The sequence below is a fragment of the Zootoca vivipara genome, chromosome 12 (assembly GCF_963506605.1).
Source record: "Zootoca vivipara chromosome 12, rZooViv1.1, whole genome shotgun sequence".
NCBI classification, from domain to species: domain Eukaryota; kingdom Metazoa; phylum Chordata; class Lepidosauria; order Squamata; family Lacertidae; genus Zootoca; species Zootoca vivipara.
Window position 1 is genome coordinate 39,579,966 of NC_083287.1, and position 25,937 is coordinate 39,605,902.

Here is a 25,937-nt window from a genome sequence, read left to right on the forward strand (position 1 = left end):
GCAGCCAGGCTCCTGCTGGTCAAACCGTCCGTCTGACTAGGCTTTATTGATCATCGGGACGGGAGGAGGAGGGGCGGCTGCGGCGGCGGCTGGAAGTGCGCACAGAAGAAAGGGGGAAACGCTGCTGTCTCCCCGCCGGGAAAAGGGATTGATGCGCTTCTTAAGCTGCCTCCCGCGATCGCCTCTTTGCAGCCTCCCTTCTGTCTGCAGGTTCCTAGAGAGAGCTCGCTTGCCCCAGTCTGCTTTCGTACAAACACTGCAAACATGTCCGGCTTCTAGGCTCTTAAGATCTGGGGTCGATCCCCTTTCCTTTCCCGGCTACACCGTGGAACCTGGAATCGGATTGCTGTGCTGCAAGTGGGTGCTAAGAGTTTGTTTCATTCCTCCTCCCTTTTAGCACCAAATTTGGAAGAGGAATGCCTTTAAAAAAAAGAGGGGTAGGGGAACCACCCGGATCCCCAGAAGTTCATTTGGCTTAATTTCAACCCCCCCCCCAAATTTTTGCGCTACTAATTACACCGCAGCTCAAGCCCGGGAGAAAGTGAAGCGGAGCTGCTGGCGCTGCGTGACACATCCTACCTTCTGCCCCTTCCCGCTGCTTTGAGTGACGCGGCGCCGCCGCCTATGGGAGCCGTTCTGGAGGGGAGCGAGGGGCGGGCCGAGGGGCGGGCCGAGGCGGGTCAGGCGGCGGGGCGGGAGCATTATTTACAGAGCGAGCGCGGGGCGCCCAGAGAGCCGAGCCGGACAGTCGCTCGTCCTGCGCGCTGAGGTGGGAGCGCCGGAGCGAGATTCGGGCGTAGTGAGGTTTCCGATGCGGCTGCAGCAGGGCTCGGGGCGCGGGTGAGAGAGGCTTACAGCTCCAGGAGCCGGCCGAGGTCGAGAGCGGGTAGCGAAGGGCAGCCCGCGGCGGGGTCCATGCTCTGTGCCCGGCCGAGGCATTGCCTTGCAGCGTTGCAAGGGGACGAGAGCCCTGGAGGGAGCGCGGAGACTCGGGCGGCGGCGGCGGCAGCAGCGGCGGCGAGGCCCGTGCGGGGAGGGTTAAATGGATCGCCACTCCAGCTTCATCTTCGTGTGGCTGCAACTGGAGCTGTGCGCCATGGCCATCCTGCTAACGAAAGGTGAGTCCGGCTCACGAGAGGGACTCCTTTCCAATCCTGGCGGGGAGACTTTTAAGTTCGCGGGGGGCTTGTCAGAGATCGTGTCGGTCGGTAGGCAGAGGGAAAGAGAAGGCAAAAGCCGCGCGTTGAGCACAAAAAAACCAAGGCAAGCGATGGACTCCGCGTTGGTGGTGCTAACGGGACCGTCGTCATATCACGCCGCTATTTTGACAGGGGGACAGTCCGGTTCCCACTGGAACGTGCAGCCCGGTCCTGTGCGCGTCTCCTCGGAAGCAAAGCGCACGGATCTTATGGTATTTATTCCCAAAGAAGAGGAAATAGGATAACGTAAAACTAGCACCACTTTACATATTGCAGTGTACGCGCTGTCCTATACAGTACATGGTTATTCAGAGGCAAGCCCCATTTGTGTTCAGTAGAAAAGCATGACTAGTTTGCACTCGAACTCAGTGGGGGCTCGCTTCCAAGTCGACATGCTTAGGACCGGATTATGGGCTCTTTTTGGCGCAAGCAGCTCCCCTCCCTAAATCCAGCCCGGTTCACGAAAGCTCTCTTCCTTTTGAAATGTCTTATTTAATGCATTTCTACCCTTCGGCAGCTTTCAGATTGTTTTTTTGCCCTAAAAAGAGCGCGCGCGGGGGGGGGGTCAAAACAAAATACGATGAAATACTGTTTCGAAGCGTGTGTGTGCGCGTAGCCTATCTTAGTCCCCGGAATGAAGACAACTCCTGGAAGAGGGAGGCGAGGGCTTGGGGTTGTTTTGCAGAGCAACGTGGTGGGCTGGCGAGTGCTGGTGCGTGTTGACAACCTCACAAAGGCGTAACGTGAGGATTGTCGCCCCGGGGGAAACCTTTGAAGAGCTGCTGCGAGGCTTCCTGTAGGGTCAGGGGGAGGGCTGCTGGAGGAGACGGGGCGGGTACTCGGGAGCACCCGGAGGCTTTTTCTTTCCCGAAGAGAGACGGGCCTTGGCTGGGCGGGTGATGCAGGAGCGCACGACCTGCGGAAGGGGGCGCTGCTGTAGTCCTCTGGGCTGTCGGCGCGGCATCCAGGAGAGGCTCGGCCTCGCCTTCTAATCGAAACCGAGCGGGATTTAAAACTTCCAAGGGGCTGATCCGTAGCAACTCCCGCTCTGGGTGGCCGACTGCGCCCGGCCCTGCGCGTAAACCCGGCTGCGGGCCCCTTCTAATTCCCTCGTCGCCAAAGGCGCCCAGGGTCTCTGCAGCAGCTGCCCCGTCGGGGTTGCAGTGGGTCGCGCAGCTGCCTCCCTCCCGTTAGCCCCCCTTGCGAGCAAGCGCTCTGGAGGGACGCCGTCGGTGGCGGTTGCGCGTTGGCAGTGACCGTCAAGAGGGCTGTGTGCGCGCAGCAGCCATTCCAGGGGAGCATTTGCGGGGAGCAGCCTCGTGCAGTTTCAAGCCCCAGCTTTTATTTCCTTTCCCCAGGCTGGGGAGTGAAACCTGGGGGTGATGTCGGGGCCGGGTTCGGGTGTCTTTGGCCCTGTCCGTTTGGTCTGCTACCGGCAGAAGCAAGAGCGAGCTTAGCTTTCTTTTGGCAGGGTTGCCGCCGGTCGGAGGTTGCTTGGTGGGGCGGCGGCAGCAGCTCCCAGCCAGCGAGGCAAGCCCGGTAGCTGTTCCCCGGGGCAACTGCCCTCCCCTTGCCCGGCCGGGGCTTCTCCTGCTGCTGCTCCCGCTGCTCTCTCCCCTCCTGTGGCTGGCGAGCTCCGTGCGCCCGGCCCGGCGCAGCCTTTGAAGCGCTCTGCCAAGGCTTTGTGAGCGTGTCATGTTTCCTCCTGGGCTGAGCTTCGCAGGCCAGAACAAGCTCGCCTGTTCTTGGAAGTGGCGTTGCTTGGGTTTCCTTCCCCTTTCTCTCCCCCCCCCAGCCTTGCCCCGCTTCATTGAGGGAAGTCAAACCTTGGGGGCAAGCGGTTGTCAAAATGTTTTTGTTAGGTTTTCTTTAATGAACTTCTGAACGTCTCCAGCCCACACCCACCCACTTCTTCTCCCTCTCCAAGCTCCAGAAAGCAGCTCTGGCCCAAGGCAAGCTTTACCTGTTGATAAGGTAAAATTGGAAAGAGACCCCGACTGTATGCCCTCCCTTCTCCCTCGTGGCATGAGGAGAAATCCAGCCCATGCAAGTAAGGGACTTAAAAGAAGTTTGCTCCTGCAAAGCGGCAACAACCAAAATTGTGCTCAGGCTTTGTGATCCTGTGAACCAGCACTTGAATCCTTTAATTTACAGATGAGGTTTACTTCTGAGTAAACATGTGCAGGATTGGGCTGTGCACCCTGATTGTGAGCATGAGATGTGAACTGTTAAGCATCTTGTTGCAAATGTTTGAAACTCCCCTGTGTGTGTGTGTGAGCTCACACAATCCACACTCTTCTTCCCTCCTCTCCACTTTAAAGAATAAAAACTTAACTGGGGGAGGGAGAGGAGGGAATGGGAGAGTTGATGTCTCCCTATAATTGCCACGTTTCACAGAGAGGAGGTTAAAGGATAAGCTAGCACAGTGCTGATGTGCTACAGTATTTATTTATTTTGGAAAGAAGGGTGTAATTAACCCCAAATAACAGCCCTTGCAGCAAGCAGAGGGAAGTCTTCTGGCCCCATCAAAGAGGGGCAGAGAAGGGAGTGACTGAGAGTAATGTGCAGTTGCAGATACTGAAACTATGCGCCTGATAATGATATAATTAGGGGATCACAGACTTCTGGCTGCTGTCGACTTCAAAAGCTTTCGGAGAAGCCTGCAGTCTCTCCTGTAGCCACCTTGACTAAAAGCAGACATTTTTCTTTAATAGCTACATACAGTAACAAGAAAGAGGAGGGGAACAGAAAGGGCATTGTTCACTGTTTGAAAATACCAAATACCCTCCCTGCCCTTTTCCATAGTTCAGGAAGAAACTTTATGAATTGACAGAAATAAAAGGTTTGTTTCCCCCCTTCAAAAGTACGATAACACAAAAATGCCATTCTCTTCTGCTGAGGGGGAGGTGGTGGAATGTGTCTCTAATTAAAATGGAGTTGTAATAACCCGATGACTAGTCCATCATGTTTTGTTTATGAGACTGTGCTTGGTCAGGAAAAGAGGATTGTATGAACGATTGAAACATTTTCTCCCTTGAGATGCTCTCTTAAGACTGGGGTGGGAAAGGACTAGCTTATTGATTTTCCTCTCCCCCCCAAAAAAAAGAGTGTTTTGTGTTTATCCATAACTTGTTTCAGTGAAAGCTGTTCAGCTGTCGGTCTCAATTTGCTGGACAATAGTGCTTAAATGACATTTGCTTTCGAAAAGGGGACTTAGGAAGTTACAGATTCGTGGTGGAGGAACAGAGGTCCTTAAGGAAAGAGAGGTGCCTTCTGTAAATCTAAGAAAATTGGACTTCTGGGCCCAACTGCTTGAAGAAGGATGTCCAGAATGTGAATGTCACCTGCTTGGTGACATGTAACACATCCCATATTATTTTTTGAATCTTGCTCTGGTTACCTGTTTTGGTGGAGAACCTCAAGGGACTCCCAAAAATGCAAACACTTATTTCATCTCTGTGATGAAAGACTTCCAAGCAACTGAATAAGGGAAATGCTTTCTGTCAAACTAGTTCTCTGAATGTTTAAGCAAGCTTTTGAACTGCATGTATTCTTTGGCAGGCTTGGGCTTCAGATCTTGCTTCACACATTTACACAAATGAGGGGCAAGCTTGTTTACATACGGGCACTGTGTCATTTGGCTTTGATTAAGCAGTTTATTAAAATGTAATGGCATTCTAGTGAAGGCTGAACTTAAGATAGTCTGGCAGGCGAACCCTGCAGAACTGTATGTATGTGTTTGTAATTCATATCTTAAGCATAAGCTGGGACATACTGTAGTGTATATATAGTGCAATATAACCTGGGTGCTAAAAATTCATCTCCGGGTACCTATGTCCCTTAAATATAGACGTAATAACTCTTAATTTGGCACGAGGAAGTTATGATTTTAAGGGCTTGGCTTTTTTTTAAAAGGAATAAGTGGCAATTCTCTTGTGGCTGAATTGCCCCCCTTCTAAAATAAGTGCTATTCATCACTGTGGTTGTTAATACACTTCCTCCAGTAGTTTCTGAAACTGAGAGACAGATCCAGCTTGCCTCCCAACTTCCTTTCTTTCATGCTCTGAACTGATGGAACAGATTTGAGCTGAAATGTCGAGAAGACAGTACGGTTTCTCTGTAGAGTAAAATGAATGCATTTCTGAAGAATGTAAAATGAATATATTTTTTTAAGCACTTCCTTCAGAAATTTTTGTGGTTTCCTGTGCATTTTTTGTTCCATACAAACAGAGTATTTTCCGTCCAAATGTTTACCATTTTTGACCACATGATGGATTGGGGAGTGGGCAAATGGGGGGAAGGGAGGTGGTGGAAGGAGGGTTCGATCTTTCCACCTCCCCCCATTTATGAGCTTTCATATAAGTTGAAAGAGGTTGATTTTGGCAAGCAACACACTCTGATTGCAAACTGAAGATTTCCTGTTTTATAATAAAGACTAAAACTATATTTTGCATGAGAAGATGACGCTGTGAGAAGCCAGATGCTTGGCACAAATGGGATGTGTGACTATTGTCCTGTTTCGTGAGTTTCCCAGGGGCGACTTTTGGAAATGAATTGCCGGGTGAGATGGACCCAACAAAGCAATCCTTGTGTTAAGAATTAACTTAAATAAAAATACATGCATGATTTTAGTACATAATTTCATAAGGCTAAAGCTCTTAAACATTGGCACCGTGCCAAAAGGCAGTAAACAATTCCAACCGCTTTGATTAATTCTGCCAGGCGTAAATATTTGAAGTGTGCTTTTGACTTTGCTATACGCTGACGTATGCAATGTAGGTTTCGTTTTAGAGTAGAGATGGAGAACCAGTAGCAGTAGGTTCAGTTTCCATATAAGCCTAAGTCAGTATAGCCCAACGGTTGGGCATAAATGGAAGTTGTATTCCAGCAACATCTGAATGGCCACAAGGTTTTCAGCCTTGGTTTATAGTAACTAGTATCAAAGGTAATGTAAAGGACAAGTACCTGCAGATTTGCAAAGATGCTAAAGGGGGAGTTATTGCTGCCCAAAGACCTGGAGATGAGCTGGAATGTGATAAGTGGCCAGTTTACAGATTTTTGCCTATGGAACTTTGCTTCATAAGGAATAAGCCCCCTAATTCCCATGCGCCTACTGCTTCAGCTGCTACAGTGGTGACCTGTTCCACTGCAGCTGAATTGCTGATGGTTCTGCAGGTGGGGCAGAACCACCCATATTGCAGTTAATGATGGAAACTCTTACAACTTTGTGCCTACTCAAGGGGCACAGGGATGCTGTCTTCAGTTTTGCATAAGAGGTTATGCCTCTCTCCCCAGTTCTTTGCCTAAGTACAGTAAGTTAAAGCCCACCTACACATGGCAGCTCCTCCCATGTAGTGGCAATTTCGGATTCTATGCAACACCATCCTCCCCACAGGGACCCCGATTTGTCATGTCTGCTATGGGGATCTTGTACACTGTGCAGAGCAAGAGCCAGGGATGGACGAAAGGTAGATAGATCTCTGCATGGTCTGCAGAAAATCTGGAAGGGCTTCCATGTCTCAGTGGTTTGGCAAAATTGTCAGGAAACATGTTTTTCTGCCATGATTATCCATGTCCTGTTTGCTTATATATCTCCCCTGGAGATGCTTGCCTGTACAATAGGACTATTAATGGATTGTCTTTTCCCATGGCTGTGCGCAGCTCTGTTGACCAGTTCTAGAGAGATCTGTGTTGAAATCCTTGATCTATAGCAGGGATAGGCATCATGGTCCCCTCCAGCTGTTTTTGGACTACAGCCATAGCTGTCAAGTTCTCCCTTTTAAAAAGGGAAATTCCATTATGCTGAATAGGCTTCCTCGTGAGAAAAGGGAAAACTTGACAGCTATGACTACAACACCCATCAGCCACAGCCAGTATGGGCACTGCACTTATCATGGATGATGGGAGATGTAGTCCAAGAAACCTCTGGAGGGCTCCGTCTCCAAGCCTGCTTTCAAAAGAGACACTTACTTTATTTGTTACTCACCCATCTTAATGCCAGTATTGAGAGGATACAGAGTATCTAAATCCTTCCTGATCTGCTGCGGACTAACAAGCTTGCCACTTTACTTTTGTTGCAGGTGAAATTAGATGCTACTGTGATGCTGCACACTGTGTTGCGACAGGCTACATGTGCAAATCTGAGCTCAACGCTTGCTTCTCTAGACTGCTTGACCCGCAGAACAGCCATTCCCCACTTACTCATGGCTGCTTGGACTCTCTTGCAAGCACACCGGACATCTGTCAAGCTAAACAGGCCCAAAACCACTCTGGCACTGCCATTCCTACGTTGGAGTGTTGTCATGAAGATATGTGCAACTACAGAGGGCTGTACGATGTTCTCTCTCCTTCCAGAGGAGAGCCTTCGGGTAAGTCGTGCTCTCGTCTGATACATAGGTTTGCTTGCAACAGGCAAGACCTTGTTTTGTCTGCTAATGATTTTGGTCTTTTAATACAACTAGGTGCGCTGGAGTGGGAGGCATGTGGCTAGATAGATCTCTGCCAAATATCTTTTGTATCTGCATTAGCATGAGACACAAAGTTTGCTCCTTTTCAAGCGGGCCTGGCATCTTGCCTGGGAAAACTTGTTCAGGGAGGGGCACTACTTTAAGAAACCTAATTGTGCCCAATTTAGTCAGGGAAAAAAAAAATAAAACTATTAGAATGTGCAAAGGAACTTTATGGAAGCCTGTTAAGTTTTAATGAAAACATGCACACAGCTTTTAATTTAAATCTGCTGCTTTGTTACTTCGCATACACGAAGGTGAAATCATCAAGTCAAAGAGAATAAAGTCCCAATGACTTTTCCCACAGCCGGGTGAAGTTAGTTATTTAAAAGTATGCAAATAATTCATCTGACTCAACAAACTTTGGTGTTGCAATTTCACTTATGCCCTGCAGGTCATGGAAGTAAAATAAAAATAAATCTCTCCATCACTGGGTGTATCCATTTAATTGAATTGATGTGCCTGGTGTATTCATAACATTGAAGTTGATGTTTCCTTGCATGGAAGGCTTGTGGTCCTCGGGATGTTGGATTACAAATCCCATCAACCCCACCCAGCACAACCATTGGTCAGAGATGATGGGAGTTGTAGTCCAACAATGTTAGGGCAGGACACAGCTTCCCCATTCCTATAATAAAGCTTAGCCAAAAGCCCAAAACCAATACTTTGCAGGGGGTGGGGACCATCTGGCTGCTTTGTGTACATGGGATGCAACAATTGCTTTGTTTTTGCTTCCTTAATGATAGTCACTAGTACCCAGGGACCCAGGTGGTGCTGTGGGTTAAACCACAGAGCCTAGGGCTTGCTGATCAGAAGGTCAGCGGTTCAAATCCCCGTGACGGAGTGAGCTCCCGTTGCTTGGTCCCAGCTCCTGCCAACCTAGCAGTTCGAAAGCATGTCAAAGTGCAAGTAGATAAATAGGGACCGCTCCAGTGGGAAGGTAAACGGTGTTTCCGTGCGCTGCTCTAGTTTCGCCAGAAGCAGCTTAGTCATGCTGGCCACATGACCCGGGAGCTGTACGCCGGCTCCCTCGGCCAATAATGCGAGATGAGCGCGCAACCCTTTACCTTTACCTAAACCAAATGCCTGTTACAATAGTTCTTTAAAACGTTTTTGTGTGGCTTGCTAAAGCACCTCACAACTCTCATTTATCTTTGCAATCATGTGAAAAGAAGAGATAGCAACCTGCCCATGGGTCACCTTGTAAATTGCAGAGCTGAGATTTCCATGTGCTTTGGAACAAACCTGCATTTGCCTCTGCATGCACAGAGCAAATAGTTTCAGTTTGGTCCTCTCTCCTTGGTGTGTGTTCCTATGCACTGCAATATTCCATTACATTTTGTGTGTGCCTAAACATGTAATATGTACAGAAGTGTAGAGCTATTGAATTGAAAGCTGGGTTCCTGGTGTCCACATATAGCACCAAACTGATCTTCGTTTATCTTTGGTGATAATGCGAGCATCTAAGGCAGGCATCCCCAAACTGCGGCCCTCCAGATGTTTTGGCCTACAACTCCCATGATCCCTAGCTAACAGGACCAGTGGTCGGGGAAGATGGGAATTGTAGTCCAAAACATCTGGAGGGCCAAAGTTTGGGGATGCCTGATCTAAGGCCATAGAAATGCCCTCCTGTCTGGCACACACGGATTCCAAATACAGTGGTGCATTGTTGTGCAAATTGCAACATGGGTTAACACTGGTGAAGTCACATTACTGCATAACCCTGGGCTGGGGTACCTGTGACGCTCCGGATGTTGTTGGATTACAACACACACCACCCTGGCACCCTTGACCTGGGGCTGATGAGAGTTCAACAATGTCTGGAGAGCAATAGGGTTCTCTGGATCCAGCGTAGCCTAAGCGAATAGCCGAGTTTCTCTAGACTTGGCAAGCTTTGGGTCATGATCAGGTTAGGGAGGAAAATGTAGGGGGCGCCCCTCTTTGAAATGAGCGGGCCTTTCCCCCTTCCATCACCTGAGAGGGTAGTCTAAAAAAGAAAGGGGCTTGGGGAAGCTTCCACTTTTTGCAGTTGAAACACAGGGCTTCGGCATGTGGAACGGAAGGGACCTTTCTGAACACCACCCCTCTCTTCTCTCTTGCAGGCCAAGGGAGCAGATACCAGCACGAGAGCAGCAGAAACCTCATCACGAAGGTTCAGGAGCTGACCTCTTCCAAAGAACTGTGGTTCCGGGCAGCTGTCATTGCTGTCCCCATTGCTGGTGGGCTGATCCTGGTGCTCCTCATCATGCTAGCTCTCCGCATGCTCAGGAGCGAGAACAAAAGACTGCAAGACCAGCGGCAGCAGATGCTCTCTCGATTGCACTACAGCTTCCATGGGCATCATTCCAAAAAGGGACAGGTTGCCAAGCTAGACTTGGAGTGCATGGTGCCAGTCACGGGGCACGAGAACTGCTGCATGACCTGCGACAAGATGAGGCAGCCAGACCTGGCCAATGACAAAATACTCTCGCTCGTCCACTGGGGAATGTATGGCGGGCATGGAAAGCTGGAATTTGTGTGATCACGCCGTCGTCTGGTCTTTTTTTTTATAAATATATATAAAAATATTTTAAAATTTTGTTCTTTAAAATTGCTAGGAAAACTTTTCCAAGGCCTTTGGGTTCTGCTGGACAGGAGCACTTTATACAGGGAAAGCCTACAGTCATTAATCGTTTTTGTTTGGTTTTTTTAAGAAAACAAAGGACCTCTGCAGATTGAACCTTGGATATATGTCTTCTGAAGGATCCCAAAAGTTACCTTATTTGCACAGAGTAAATACATTCAAATGTATTGGTTGCTTTAAAGTTATGAAAGCAAAAAAAAAAAAAAAAAAAACCGAGAAGTTGTACACACTGTTAACAGGGTTGTCTGAGCTGTAGGGAGGTGGAAATTTTGGGTTATACTATTAAATTGTATGCAAGTTCTGATGTAAAGATTTTTTAAATATATATAATTAATTATATATATATATCTATATTTGCCTGAAACCTATTTTGTGGTTTTGTGTACGAAGCACTACCCTTCTAGCAGAAGCACTACACAAACTGTTAACCATAGTTTCCTTCAGTGTTTAGTAAGGTTCACGTAAGTGAACTCTGGTGTTCATCCAGGTAAATTCACATAACCTGAATCTGCTGCCTTCCCTTGCTAACCTTTTCAATGCTTCAGCTTTTCAGACAGCAGAAAAAAACGTATTTCGTGCCCTTTTCCTCTAAAGGCAAATTTGTGGTCCAGCTACAGCTTCTGTATCATGCAGATTCTAATCTTCCACTAGGCAGCATGGAACAGAACAGTCAGCCAACTCGTGTCTTCTTGGAGTCAAAAATATTCCAGGCATATTCTGGGATCTGTTAGCAGGAAGGGCTGGGCTGTGCAGTGGTTAGAGAAGGCTGAAGTTGACCTAGCTTCAAATCCCCATTTGGTAATGAAGCTCCATGGGTGACCCTTTGGCCTGACATACTTCCACAGGTTAAAATAGGGAGCGGTGTGTGTGTGTGTGTGTGTGTGTGTGTGCGTGTGCGTGTGTGTCACCTTGAGCTCCTTGGAGGAAATTACAATGCATGAAAGATTTATTCGGCAGACAGATGGGCAGCAGTCCTTATGCCTTCCCCAAATATGAATGATGTAACAATGCACTTAACATCATTGTGAAATATCTGTGGATGCTCCTTAAAATTCTTTCAAGCATGTCCAAAACGGTTTACCTGCCTTGATTATGTTTTGATAGGGCAACTATTATCTGCAGGTGCGGGATTTGACTTGCTGGCCATTAATTATAACCTAGGGACCCAGGTGGCGCTGTGAGTTAAACCACTGAGCCTAGGGCTTGCTGATCAGAAGGTCAGCGGTTAGAATCCCTGTGACGGGGTGAGCTCCCGTTGCTAGGTCCCAGCTCCTGCCAACCTAGCAGTTCGAAAGCACGTCAAAATGCAAGAAGATAAATAGGAACCGCTACAGCGGGAAGGTTAACGGCGTTTCCATGTGCTGCTCTGGTTCACCAGAACTTGCTTTGTCATGCTGGCCACATGACCTGGAAGCTGTACGCCAGCTCCCTTGGCCAATAATGCGAGATGAGCGCACAACCACAGAGTCGGTCACGACTGGACCTAATGGTCAGGGGTCCCTTTACCTTTACCTTAATTATAACCTAACCCTGCATGCAGAAAACTAGGAGGTCAGGGGAAAGTGTTCAGCTTAGCTTTCCTGATAGTTTTGTTTCAGTGGGGATTCTCTTCCCTTCCGCACCAGATGAGGAGTTTTTTTAAAAGGTGGCCTGCCTTTCCAACGTGTTGCCCAAAGTGGTACATGCTCTGACCAGTTTTCTGTCTTCATCTGACTATATGTATTCTACATGGCTCCTGCTTGCCTCTCTTGGTACCAATTCCTGCTGACTTCAATGGGACATAGTCCCAGGTAAGCCTGCATAAGACTGCTGTCTTAGTCTCTCTTGCCAGTGCTGTTTAAACATTGGTATCTGTTGAATACTAAATATGGGATGGGTTGAGGCTGCAATGGAAGAACACCAAAACGATCTTAAACCTTCTGAAAAGTCTAAATGGAGAAATGTACAATGAAGTCTCCCTCTACCAAAACTGGCCAGCTCTGTAGAGGAGTTTTACTGGATGGTAGGCCTGGCAGGCAAGAATTTTGGGTAAACAAGAGAGCTGTTTTTACTTGCTCCCATTTGTTAATGTGGGAAGTAGCTGATTGGGCATGATCCAGACAATTGTGCTTGTCCCGCTGCAGTCAATGGGACTTTTAAAACAGCACTAATGTTTGGTGTTCAGGGGGAGCCTGCCCACCCCAACTATGTTTTGCAAGCATTCAGAAGTTGCGATAACCTTACAGTTTATAAAAATAAAAATAATTTATTATTTATGCCCCGCCCATCTGGCTGGGTTTCCCCAGCCACTCTGGGAGGCTTCCAACAGAAAAATAAAACACAATAATCTATTAAACATTAAAAGCCTCCCTGAACAGGGCTGCCTTCAGATGTCTTCTAAAAGTCTGGTAGTTGTTTTCCTCTTTGACATCTGTTGGGAGGGCGTTCCACAGGGCAGGCGCCACCACAGAGAAGGCCCTCTGCCTAGTTCCCTGCAACTTGGCTTCTCGCAACGAGGGAACCGCCAGAAGGCCCTCGGTGCTGGACCTCAGTGTCCAGGCAGAATGGTGGAGGTGGTATAAACCACAGACAACGCATGATTTTTCATATCCATAAGTAGAGGAGGAGATCCACCAGTACCTGAAATAAAGACCAGTACCTGAAATGTCTTGGCTTACAATTCTCTACATGTTTACTTCAGAGTAAGCTCTATTGAGAACACTGGGACTGACTTCAAAATTATCAGAGAAGAATGGGCTGCATGTCTTTCATTTAAGGCCCTTCCTTGTTTCTGATCTCCAAGCCCCTCCCCTTCTCTCCAGCCTTTATTGTGCCTACTGATTCCAGTCTCTCCTCTTGACTCCTGCTTAACTGATTCTTTTAAAAAGCCCTTACACCACAGGGGGGTTGACCTTCCGAAATACCAAATGTGTCTGCTTTGGAAAGAGCCCTCCTCAAAAGAGCCCGTAAATCTGGTTTCAATATTGGGTGATTACAGGCTGAGCAGGGAGCTTGAAAGTAACCAGCCTCCTCTGGTAGCTCAGGCACTGGGCAGGCTTATCTGGGTGGCAAATCTGGGGCTTGCTAGCTATCTTACTTCTTCCACTGTTTACAGCTGCCAAAGCCAATAAATTCAGTCCAGATTAATTCGCATGTAACGAAGATCAGAATCCAACTCATGAGGCTCAGTCAGCAGCAGAAAGTCTTTGCTTTACATTGCTTTAGGGCAAAGAGCAAGGAAGTTCTTCTCCCCCCCCCAAAAAAACCCCCACCAGCGCCCTTTGACTTTTCCTTGCATCCTAGCCTCCTTTTGGAGGCTTCTAAAAGCAAACCTATTGGTCTCCAAAGCAGAACCCAAGCAGCAATTTTATTAGAAATATGAATATATCCTCATTAGACCAGCAAATGTGGTTCCCCCCCCTTATTTGTATCCTCCTCTCAAAACTTTCTCCGTCGCAACTCCCAAGTGTGTGTGTGTGTACGCATGCTCGCACTTTGAGAGTTTCTGTTTTTCATAGCCAAGCCTTATATACCGGTACATTTTAGGAAAAAATGCACATGTATGCCACTGGACATGAAGATGCATTTGCTTACCATTAGGTGTGTGTGTAAGAGACGGACTGTATTGGGGATGGGTAACCTTAGCCGTCCAGATGTTGTTAGACTGCGGCTCTTACTATCCCTGACCACTGGCTTTGAGTTCAGCAATATCTGGAGGGCTGCGGGTTCCCCATAGATACTGTCTGTCATCCAAGGACTAAATAATATATTGAAAGTATTTAAATGGCCAAACAGATTTAACATGGTTTAGCCAAACATTTCAGCTTCCACCTTAATAACGTAACTGGGATTTCAAATGAATGCTCTGGGACCCAAGATAACACCTTTTTTATACATAGCACATTCAGGATCAATGAATTCTAGGGAGTGGCATGAGCAAAACAGACTTTTTTTTATAATCAGAAAAACCAAAGAGTAGACATAAATGAAGGGCAATTTTCCAGATTGAGTTCATGGGGTGATAAGATCTTGAGCCTACACCCAAAAAGTATCTTCCTAATATCCACAGGTTTGATGGTTGCTTGAAAGGAAATATCAGTGTATGAGAGCACATAGCTCTGCCTTCCTCACTGACCATCAGTGCCGGATTTATGTACTGTATAAGCTAAACAAGCTATAGCTGAGGGCCCCACTCTCTTAGGACCCCCCCCCCAAATATTAAAGGAAAAAAATTGAATTTCCAAAATATAAGTTCAACAATTACTTTGATAAAATACATATTTTGTTGTGTGCAAATGACTTTAGATACCTATTAGTCCATACATTACTACAAAAAAGTGACAATGTGTTGTTGACAAAGGACAGCTGGACATGTAAAGGGCCCTATTACCTTCAGTAGCCCAGGGCCTTATCAAACCTAAATCCGGCCCTGCTGGCCATTAACCAGCCTGGCTATAAACTATTCCATACCAGATCTAGCTCTTTTGCCTGGGCAACAGTCTGGATTAGGCCTTGTGTGGCACAATCCAAAATTTTTGCTTGCGGCCTCCAACCTGCTTGTGTCACATCCACAGCATACATCTCAAGCACATTACTTCCCCGAAAGAATCCTGGGAACTGTAGTTTGTTAAAGGCGCTAGGGCAGGCACCCCCAAACTTGGCCCTCCAGATGTTTTGGACTACAATTCCCATCATCCCTGACCACTGGTCCTGTTAGCTAAGGATCATGGGAGTTGTAGGCCAAAACATCTGGAGGGCCACAGTTTGGGGATGCCTGCGCTAGGGAATTGTAGTTCTGTGTGGGTTATAGCATGGAATGTGGTGGTGCTGTCAGGGTAGGATTTGAGAAGGGGGGGGAAGGCCATGTGTTTTAAATATATGCTGTGGGTGTGATCTCTGTTTCAGAATGGTACAGTTCCCAGCTGCACAGGTACCTATAGCTTGGCTACCTATAGCTTAGTGTTGACCCTAAAGTATTCATGAATACCCCTCCTCTTGTTTTGCATTGACACTATAATGTGCCTTATTAAGAGTGAGCATATAAATTGTGAAATATAAACAAATGTACAAGCAGAAGGATTCTTTTACTTAATAAATACAGTAATACCTCGGGTTACGAACTGTTCCGGATCGCAGTTCGTAACCCGACAAGTTCACAACCCGAAGCGCCATTTTGCGCATGCGCAAAGTGCTATTTTTGCGATTTTCACGCTTTGTGCAAGCGCAGACCGCGTGTGCTGCTTCTGCGTGCGTGGGCGCGGCGAAAACACTTCCGGGGTTGCGCAGTTTGTAACCCGAATTGTTCGCAAACCGAGGTGGTCGTAACCCGAGGTACGACTGTTAAATTCCATAAAACTTCAAATCTTAGGCTGTGTATGCAATATACTTTAAAAAAAATTTTTCTTTTTCATATTATGCCAATCACCAACAACCCAGACACAAAGGTGAAACCTCCCCAGGCAGTCGATACATCTGATATACATCAACAGTAAAACATATTTAAATCTATCATTTGTACAATTCTATATATATTCACATTCCATGAGGTTTATTTAACTTTTAACATTTTAATTACCCCAATATACTTTCAAAGCATGTTCAAAGCAGTAATCTTTGCAACCCAGTCAGAAGAGTGGCATATTAATTATTATTATTATTAATAATAATAATAGAATCATAGAGTTGGAAGAGACCACAAGGGCCACCCAGTCCAACCCCCTGCCAAGCAGGAAACACCATCAAAGCATTCTTGACATATGCCTGTCAAGCCTCTGCTTAAAGACCTCCAAAGACGGAGACTCCACCACACTCCCTGGTAGCAAATTCCACTGCCAAACAGCTCTTACTGTCAGGAAGTTCTTCCTAATGTTTAGGTGGAATCTTCTTTCTTGAAGTTTGAATCCATTGCTCCGTGTCCGCTTCTCTGGAGCAGCAGAAAACAATCTTTCTCCCTCCTCCATATGACATAATAATAATAATAATAATAATAATAATAATAATAATTCCCCTCAAATGTTTCTGGGCACTGTAGTGTTTTTATAAAATGATTTTTATTAGTTTTCCAATATACCCTCCAATAATAGCCAAATTATAACAATAACAATTAATTCCCAATTTATACAATTATCAGAATGCCAGTCAACTTCCAATTAATACATTTTAGTTAAAGTGGCTCCCGACATGGTGGTTTGGGTGCATTTCCGATCTTATATCACTGCGTTCTGTAATCTTAATGTCAGTTACATTTCAGTTACAGTGGTACCTCGGTTTATGAACACAATTGGTTCCGGAAGTCTGTTCATAAACTGAAGCGTTCATAAACTGAAGCAAACTTTCCCATGGAAAGTAATGGAAAATGAATTAATCCGTTCCAGATGGGTCCGCGGCGTTCATAAACCGAAAATTCATAAACCGAAAATTCATAAATCGAGGTTCCACTGTATATGATAATCAGTGCTTTTTTTCTGGGGGGACGCTGGGGTACACATACCCCTAAACATTTTGTGAATCTGAGTTTGGTCTCATTGAGGGGGCAGTATTTCAATATGAGTAGGAAAATTAGAGTACCCCTAAACATTTCTGGGGGGGGGGATTTGCAAATCCTTGTTTTTTCTTTTGCTGACGATCCCCCACTGTCATGGGGGACTGCCTCCATTAAAGCAGGTAGGACCGGAAGCCCCTGTAGTTTACCCCTCACAAAATTAACCATTACAAACAACTCTTAACAAACTACAGGGCCCAGGATGCTCTGAGGGCAAAAGTGTGCTTTGAATGTGGTGAAGTGCACTCCGCAAAAGAGGCTTCAACTGTGTGGAGTTCCCATTTGCCCAAGGACAGATTCAGGGATCCTTGAGCCTCAGCCTTTGTCTTCTTTTGCTCCACCCTTTATTTATCACCTCCTTCTTCCTTTAACCAAGCCACTTGTTCCACTTCCTCATCCTCAAACGCTTTCAATGAACAGAAGTTACCAGGCTTCTGAGTTGTTTCTCCAAAAGACTGGTACGTGGCTACCTTTGGAGAATTGGCTTGTAATCCTAGCTCTTTGTCAAGTCTCTTTCTATCGCGTGTGGTTACAGATCCACTGCTGCCTAACAGAACTATCCCACAGACACGTAAGACCCCTAAATATGAAACACATTTCACCTGCACAACCAGGAAGTGGGAGCTCAAAGTGTATGCAGAGCAGATAAGCAAGGGAAACAAGCCACATAGGAAAAAAGTCAAGTCACACCTATGCACCCGAGCCAGTGTGGTGTAGTGGTTAAGAGCGGTAGACTCGTAATCTGGGGAACCGGGTTCGCTTCCCTGCTCCTCCACATGCAGCTGCTGGGTGACCTTGGGCTAGTCACACTTCTCTGAAGTCTCTCAGCCTCACAGAGTGTTTGTTGTGGGGGAGGAAGGGAAAGGAGATTGTTAGCCGCTTTGAGACTCCTTAAAGGTAAAGGGACCCCTGACCATTAGGTCTAGTCGTGACCGACTCTGGGGTTCCGGTGCTCATCTTGCATTATTGGCCAAGGGAGCCGGCGTACAGCTTCCAGGTCATGTGGCCAGCATGACAAAGCCGCTTCTGGCGAACCAGAGCAGCACACGGAAACGCCGTTTACCTTCCCGCTGTAGCGGTACCTATTTATCTACTTGCACTTTGACATGCTTTCGAACTGCTAGGTTGGCAGGAGCTGGAACCGAGCAACGGGAGCTCACCCCTTCGCAGGGATTCGAACCGCCGACCTTCTGATCAGCAAGCTCTAGGCTCTGTGGTTTAACCCACAGTGCCACCTGCGTCCCTTGAGACTCCTTAGGGTAGTGATAAAGCGGGAGATCAAAATCCAAACTCTTCTTCTTATGCAGTATATGGCCAAATAGCTAAAAGTGAAGATCGTCTAGAAAGCAGGAGTCCGCTGGTTTTGTATGCTGAAGCAAGATTCATACCAATTTGCTTGGAACAGGGTGACTTGCTTTTAATCTCTTCCCAGCTATGAGGCTCACTGGGTGACACCTGACCCCCCCCCTCTCTCTCACCCAGAGCTACCCCACAGGATTGTTGTATGAGGAAAATTGGGTAGCCCCATGTCTTCCTACGCCTTAGAGCAATGTTTCTCATCCTTTGGTCCTCAGATGTCTTTGGCCTACAATTCCCATGATCCCTAGCTCACGGGACCAGTGGTCAGGGATGATGGGAGTTGTAGGCCAAAAACACCTGGGGACCCAAGGTTGAGAAACACTGCCTTAGAGGAACGCTGAGGTCCTACCCACAAGTTGGCCATGGTGAGAACAGGGTGCTGGAGTAGACTAGGCAATGGCCCTATATGTTACAGGATATATAGATGCGATAAATAATTGTGGGCCAAATACAGTGTGTTGTATTTTGGAATACAACATTGGAATAAAGTTAAAATGTTTGGGAAATTTAAAGTGCTGACAGAGTGATATAATTCACCATGTCCAAATATGTTTTGTGGTATTTAAATGAAGGCAGAATTTGGCCCTCGGAACTTCAAGGGCGGTATAAGAAGATTAACTCCCGGAGAACAAAAGAGCTGTTGTCACAAAGAGTCCTTAGTAATGAAAGCCAGCCCAAGAGAATGGATGTGTCTGAGGTAAGCAGAATTCTCACATTATTGAATTTTTGAAATAGTTCCCCTTGAGGCATCAGCGAATTCTCTTTTTTTGTCAGGACGCCTGTTCATATATTATAAGCAGTAGGGCTCTTCTCGCTTTTGGCTATAGGGTTTCATTAGGAACAGGGAAGGCTGAATCAACCATTTTATGAGATTCGCATTAAAAATATATATCGAACACCCTCCCTCCCGCCACCCCAGAAACAAGCAGGAGAAGGGAAGGAGTCAGCCGATTACGGTTATCTCTCTGGGGGAATCTGATGTCTCCAACAATATGAATCCTGGCTCCCTCCAAATAAACAAACACAGTCTTTTCTTTTGTCTTACTCCTAGACTTTGTTTCCATCTCTCATAATCCCTGTGGGGAAAGCCTGAAGTAAAACAAACAGCAAATAAAAGAAGCAAAGGGAAACAGGTCCACACTTAAACACACAAAGAAGCGGGGGGGGGGGGGGGAGAACAATTTTCCAGTCTTGAAATGAAGATGCAGATCCCAGGAGATGACAACCCAGGGGGTTAAAACACTTTGCCCCAACTTTTCAGGAGCAACTAAGCATTGCATTGTTTTCCCAGCTTTTAGCAGTGTGGCTTATGGGAGAAGTAGTTGCCGTTTTTTAGGAAAAGTCTGTAAGGCAAACAAGCCAGGATGCTAAGGGCTGAATAAGTGGCTCGGCTGCTGTAGCCCAAATTAGAGCAGGCACCCCCAAACTTGGCCCTCCAGACGTTTTGAGACTACAATTCCCATCACCCCTGACCACTGGTCCTGTTAGGTAGGGATGATGGGAGTTGTAGTCCCAAAACATCTGGAGGGCCAAGTTTGCCTATGCATGCATTAGAGGGTTGCCAACTCTTGATTTTGGCTGCCTGGGTGGGTGGAGGTGTGGAACTGAGTGAACTCCACTGGGTCACGGGGTGCAGTTCACTCTTGTTGCTGATTCTGGTCTGTGCTGTCAATACGTCTGAGCATGGGTTTTAGTGTAAAGGAGAGAGGAATCCTGCAGGGTGGGAAGGGGGAGTGAAGAGAACCCCACAGCCAGGGTTGACCCAAGACATTTTGCTGCCTAAGGTGAAGGTCAAGATGGCCCTTGGTTCCATGTAAAGGTAAAGGGCCCCCTGACCATCAGGTCCAGTCGTGTCCGACTCTGAGGTTGCGGCGCTCGTCTCGCTCTATAGGCTGAGGGAGCCAGAGTTTTGTCCGCAGACAGCTTCTGGGTCATGTGGCCAGCATGACAAAGCTGCTTCTGGCGAACCAGAGCAGTGCACAGAAATGCCGTTTACCTTCCCGCCGGAGCAGTCCCTATTTATCTACTTGCACTTTGATGTGCTTTCGAACTGCTAGGTGGGCAGGAGCTGGGACTGAGCAATGGGAGCTCACCCTGTTGCAGGGATTCGAACTGCCGACCTTCTGATCAGCAAGCCCTAGACTCTGTGGTTTAACCCACAGCGCCACCTGGATCCCTGGGTTCCACATACAGAAGCCTAAACAGGCAGCCAAAGGTTACTTTAACACTGAGCAGTGCTCATCTCTCTCTCTCTCTCTCTCTCTCTCTCTCTCTCTCTCTCTCTCTCTCTCTCTCTCTCTCTCTCTCTCTCTCTCTCTCTCTCTCTCATCTGCTGCATTTTTTCGGTCTGAAAAAGAGCCTCTGCAGCAAGCAACTTACAATAGCAATAAAACCAAGAGTAAACAACAGGAGCAGAATAAAACAAGCAGAGCATAAACAATAGGAGAGACAAAATAATATTCAAACCAAAATCTATAATCTTGTCACAGGAGGCAGTGAAACTTAATTCACAGTTCTACAATATACATGCCTTAAATGTCAACTGATTTCCACTGCTTTAAAGGGAATACTGGATACAAATCCTATTACTTCAAATTGTCACATGTTTTATGAAATAGAGTTACATTGTCTGACTTAAGTAATCCAAAGTTGTTTCCCCCCTGAGACCTATTACATGGTGTTTTGAGGGAGAGGCTTAGAAGTGTCAAGAAACTACAGTTTAATGTCATTTATTGATGAATGGCTGAGGCCATATCTGAAAAATGCAGATGCTCCAAAGTTCATGCAACCCCAAGTGCTGTTTACACAAGGCTGACAAAGGCATAAAGTGACAAGGTGGAGCACCTAGTGGTTTTGGCTAACCAAAGTGGGGGTCATGGGTTTTACTAGAGATACAATTTTCTTGGGTAGGAAGGAAGAGGAGTGGAATGGAAAAGGGGGATTGAAATATAAGAGTCCGCAATAAATATGTTGATGTAAAAGAAATAGTTGTGCATTTATAACGTTCAAGGGGAATCCAAGGTGTTCTGTCTCACTTACGGATCATTCCCATCCTGTCAAGAGCAAAAAGGATCAGCCATAGGGTGCAACTGGAATTCCTTAGAGCCAGACCTCGCCTCCATTCACACAACCTCAATGCAGCAGTTCTCTGTGGGTACCCTTTGCTGCAGCACAAAAACACCTCACAGGGACAATTGTAGGGATGTTGGACAAGTCTGTCAAATGGGAAATAGCAGTGGAAATATCAGGCAGGTGAATATGATCAGGATTCACTGGTTTCCCCCGATAGATGGATAATTGCCATTATCAATCTCTCAATTGATATATATCTGTCCAAACCATGGGTAGGCAAACTAAAGGTAAAGGTAAAGGGACCCCTGACCGTTATGTCCAGTCGCGGACAACTCTGGGGTTGCATGCTCATCTCGCTTTACTGGCAGAGGGAGCCGGCGTACAGCTCCCGGGTCATGTGGCCAGCATGACTAAACTGCTTCTGGCAAAACTAGAGCAGCACACGGAAACACCGTTTACCTTCCCACTGGAGCGGTACCTATTTATCTACTTGCACTTTGACGTGCTTTCGAACTGCTAGGTTGGCAGGAGCTGGGACCAAGCAACGGGAGCTCACTCCGTCACGGGGATTTGAACCGCTGACCTTCTGATCAGCAAGCCCTAGGCTCTGTGGTTTAGACCACAGCATCACCCGCGTCTAAGGCCCTTCTACTGTAAATCCAGCCCGTGGACGGTCCAGGAATCAGCGTGTTTTTACATGAGTAGAATGGGTGCTTTTATTTAAAATGCATCTCTGGGTTACTTGTGGGGCATAGGAACTCATTCACCCCCTCCCCCCAATATAGTCCGTCCCCCCCCACAAGGTCTGAGGGACAGTGCATCGGCCCCCTGCTGAAAAAGTTTGCTGACCCCTGGTCCAAATGAATAAAATGTCCTTTTAAAATAGAGGTCAATATTTGCTTGTTTGATTATTTTCTATAATCTACCGTAGGCAAATAAATTAAACTCTTTATTTTAGTTTCAAATCCAACCTCAGATCCTCCCAAATCCTGAACTTTGATAACTACATTAAAGTTTCTTTCTTTGGGTATTCCTATGGCATATGTGACACTGCCAGTTCTTACCAACATTTATAAATAATTTTTTTGATGGCTATTGAGTTTAACGATGCAAGTGTGTGGAGTCCGAATGCGACAACATCCATATCTCCTTGTTGTAATGAAATGCATATTTTTATGGTTAATATGCCAAAAATTATATGGCTGGAATCCAACCTCAAGGAAGCAGTGCTGTTCTATGAGCCTTTTTATATCAAGCAAATAAGAGGAACTAATGTTTATTTGTCAGCTGCTGGAGAAAGACGTGTGTCTGCTTGCAGTTGGAGTCCCCTTTGCGACCTTCTTGTCACTGTTAGGAAAGGATTTGCATGCCAATTCTTTCCACTGACCTCCCCTGGAAGTAACAAGGGATACACAACACAGCCAAATAGGCCTGACCATCTTGTTGAACCATGGGTGGCAAGTGTCTTCTTTCATTTGCATGCAAATCAAGCCATGCAGCAAACAGCCTCCTTTGAAACATCCGATTTGCTTCCTGCAGACTGGTAGGATTTATGCAGCTATTTTTCATGGCTATCAACAATGAATTAACTTCATTCAGCAGGCTGCTTGGGGTTTTTATTAACCAAAACATATTTCACAAGCAAAGGTGCCGTACGCTTAGTTGTCTAGTGCCTGCTACGTCCTTTGACCCTAAAAAGATGGCTCAGTCTTAAATGGATTACCTGAAGTAGTGTGTTTAGGACTGGGGCACAAAGATTACACTGCACACACAATATAAGCAGGGAAGGAGCAGAACCTTTACCTCTAGGAGTAAATTATGTGGAGGGGACTGATGGAGTGACTCCCATGATTTAAACCAGCAAGTCTTACCTGAGAGTAGGAAAGCCAGCAATCAAATGGAATTGCCACTCAGGGCTGACTTGGCTGCACCAGCAACCTAAGCAGTAGTTTGGGCAGCCCATGTAGAAGACTGTACTCAAACAACGATTAGCAATCCCCAAAAAAGACATTACATTCTTTCTGTATGCTAGACTACTACTTGTGAAGATGTGGAAGACACAAGAGACACCTAATATAGATGAGTGGCAAATGAAAATGAAGGACTTTATGGAACTTGCTGAACTGACGGGGAGGCTATGTGACCAGGAAGAAGAGACAGTGGAAGAAATTTAAAGTATATATGAAAAAATATTACAATATTTAGATTTCTATACTGCTTAGAGGAGATGTTATAGGCTATCAGTATAAAATTTGGATTTTAGTATAGAATCTATGTTTTTATATATTAGAAATAGCAATAAAAGTAAGGTTAGTTTAAATTTTAAGGTAAATATGGTAGGAATATGATATATTTAACTGTTAAAGATGTTTTTAAATGAAATTCAGATGGAAGGGACCGAGGGAAGTCAAGTAATGAAGTTAAAGTAAGTTAGAATTGGATAAGATTTTTTTTGTGTATTCTGTTTGTTTGTTTGTATTTTTGTTTATAAGAAAATGAATAAAAAGTATTCAAAACAAACAACAACAATTAGCGGGCTAGTTGCTCATTGTGGAAAAATTGGAAATCAAACACTGAAAAACTAAGGGCACAGATTTTCATACAGTTTGTCTATGCATATGTTCTGTTGGGTGTTTGTGTGGAATCATTACAGTATGCAGGTTTAATGACCTCATTAATCCACAGAACAATTAAAACTCATACAATTAATTAACTTCTTAAAAATTGAATTGGATGAGGGCCTGCCCTACATTCCAGAAAGCCCATCTAGCCTCCTGTACTCCCAGCCAAGATCTCCAGCCAAAAGCCTATCTTGCAAATGAATTTGTGGGAGGCTCCTAGGAAGTTCCGAGTATCATTTCAGGGAAACGAAATGTCAAGATGATGGGGTGGAACATTTAGGGAAAACAGGAGAAAATGGCACAGCAATTACGAAAATGAATGTGCTTCTGTAAAGCAGCATGGAAAAAGTAAGGAGATGATGATGGAGAGAGCAGGAAGCTGGAGAGACAACATCAGCAGTTCCTCAGCGTGTTTCTGTTCACTGTCCACCCACAAAAAGACTCTTAAAACATCCATGCAGATCTGCTTCTTTACTAATCAAGGATGGGCAACAACAGCAAAACTGAGCTAAGCAACGCACAGGGTGCACCGCTTCCTTGTAAAAGAAAGAAAGAAAGAAAGAAAGAAAGAAAGAAAGAAAGAAAGAAAGAAAGAAAGAAAGAAAGAAAAGGCAACTGGCTTTGCTGGTTGAATTGAATCATCCCCCCACTCTGAAGTTAATGGTTGTGGTCTCAGTGTTGCCCAGTGTCTCTTCTGTTGTGTCTGTCTCCACTAGGGTCAGTATACCTGGTGTCTCCTATGTGGTGGCATCTATATGAAACCTCCGGGTGAAACAATGCCATGCAGTGACATCGGGATTGGCTCAGGACCACAATACCTCAAGGACCGCCTCTTTCCATATGAACCTACCCAGACCCTGAGATCACCTTCTGAGGCCCTCCTTCATGTGCCTCTTCCTCGAGAGGCTCGGAGGGTGGCAAGACGAGAACAGGCCTTCTCTGCAGTGGCTCCCCATCTGTGGAACGCTCTCCCCAGGAAAGTTCGCCTGGTGCCTTCATTATACATTTTTAGGCGCCAGTCAAAAACGTTCCTTTTAAACCAGGCCTTTGGTTGATCTGATTGACATCCTATGTCCTTTTTAAAATGTGGCTCTTTTGGGGGGGGGGGCATTATTGGGCTATTGTTCTTATTCTGATTTTATATATTGTCATCTTTTCTGTGAACCACCCTGAGACTTCCAGGTATAAGGTGGTATATAAATTCAATAAATGCATAAATAAATGGTGAATATTTATGTTCAGCTTTGTGTCTGTTATCTCAGCATTACGTTCAAGCTCAGCATTGCTTGGTGAGACTCATTCATGAGTGCCTCTGCATATATTTAGTTTTTTTTAATTTAGTCTTTTTATTCAATATAATAAATGTAAATTCATTCTTTTCTTTTTATTTAAAAAAACGTTTTCAGAAACGTTTTCAGTCCTTCCTTCCAAAGGAGCCCAGGTGGCAAACGTTATAATAGTAACACAATGCAACGTAAGGTTGCATAAAACACATTTAAAAGAATTAAAACCATCCAAAGCCATGGAAAAACAATATAAGAAAAATCACAATGTGCTCACAGTGACTAACGTCAAGGGTGCCATGGCCAATATCTCTCAGCTAACAAATGCCTAGGTAAGAATGGGTGCCTTTAAATTTCTCCTGGAAGTCAGTAGTGGGAGAGGGAGAAGCACATCGCCTGGGAGGAATGACACACATCATTCCGGGAATGGGGAGCCACCACTGAGGAGGCCCTGTCATGGGTCAATGTCAAGTGGTCAATAGCCAAAGGCGCCACTACAAACAGGGCTTCCCCTGTGGATCATAGAGACAGTTGAAAGCCAGACAGCGCCCGGCAAAGGTAGAGGCTTAAACAAGGGATTCCTTGCATCCAAGGATTCTCTGAAGACTGGGAGGCAGAAATCCTCTTTGATACAAGTTGCAAGAAGAAGGTTTGGCTAACAGGGCTGGGCTGGGGTCTGCAAAGGATGTGTCTTGATGCCGGTACTGTATCAGTTTGTAGCACTATGCTGTTCACTGACAATTCCAAGTGAAGG

The 25,937-nt window shown here is 46.0% G+C and overlaps 1 protein-coding gene across 1 annotated transcript; it reads left to right on the forward strand.

Annotated features, from left to right (window-relative positions):
* The first annotated feature begins 733 nt into the window (after positions 1 to 733).
* BAMBI (BMP and activin membrane bound inhibitor) lies at positions 734 to 10,660 on the forward strand. The gene is made up of 3 exons (XM_035129460.2): positions 734 to 1,118; positions 7,280 to 7,567; positions 9,808 to 10,660. Exons 1-3 carry the CDS (start codon positions 1,043 to 1,045, stop codon positions 10,224 to 10,226), a joined length of 783 nt encoding a protein of 260 aa, XP_034985351.2. The 5' UTR covers positions 734 to 1,042; the 3' UTR covers positions 10,227 to 10,660.
* Positions 10,661 to 25,937: the final 15,277 nt, after the last annotated feature.

Excerpts from the sequence above, each read along its gene's own strand:
- BAMBI (XM_035129460.2), top strand. The coding sequence starts at position 1,043 with ATGGATCGCCACTCCAGCTTCATCTTCGTGTGGCTGCAACTGGAGCTG. Across the intron at positions 1,119-7,279 it reads GGCCATCCTGCTAACGAAAG|GTGAAATTAGATGCTACTGT; the intron begins GTGAGTCCGGCT and ends CTTTTGTTGCAG. Across the intron at positions 7,568-9,807 it reads TTCCAGAGGAGAGCCTTCGG|GCCAAGGGAGCAGATACCAG; the intron begins GTAAGTCGTGCT and ends TCTCTCTTGCAG.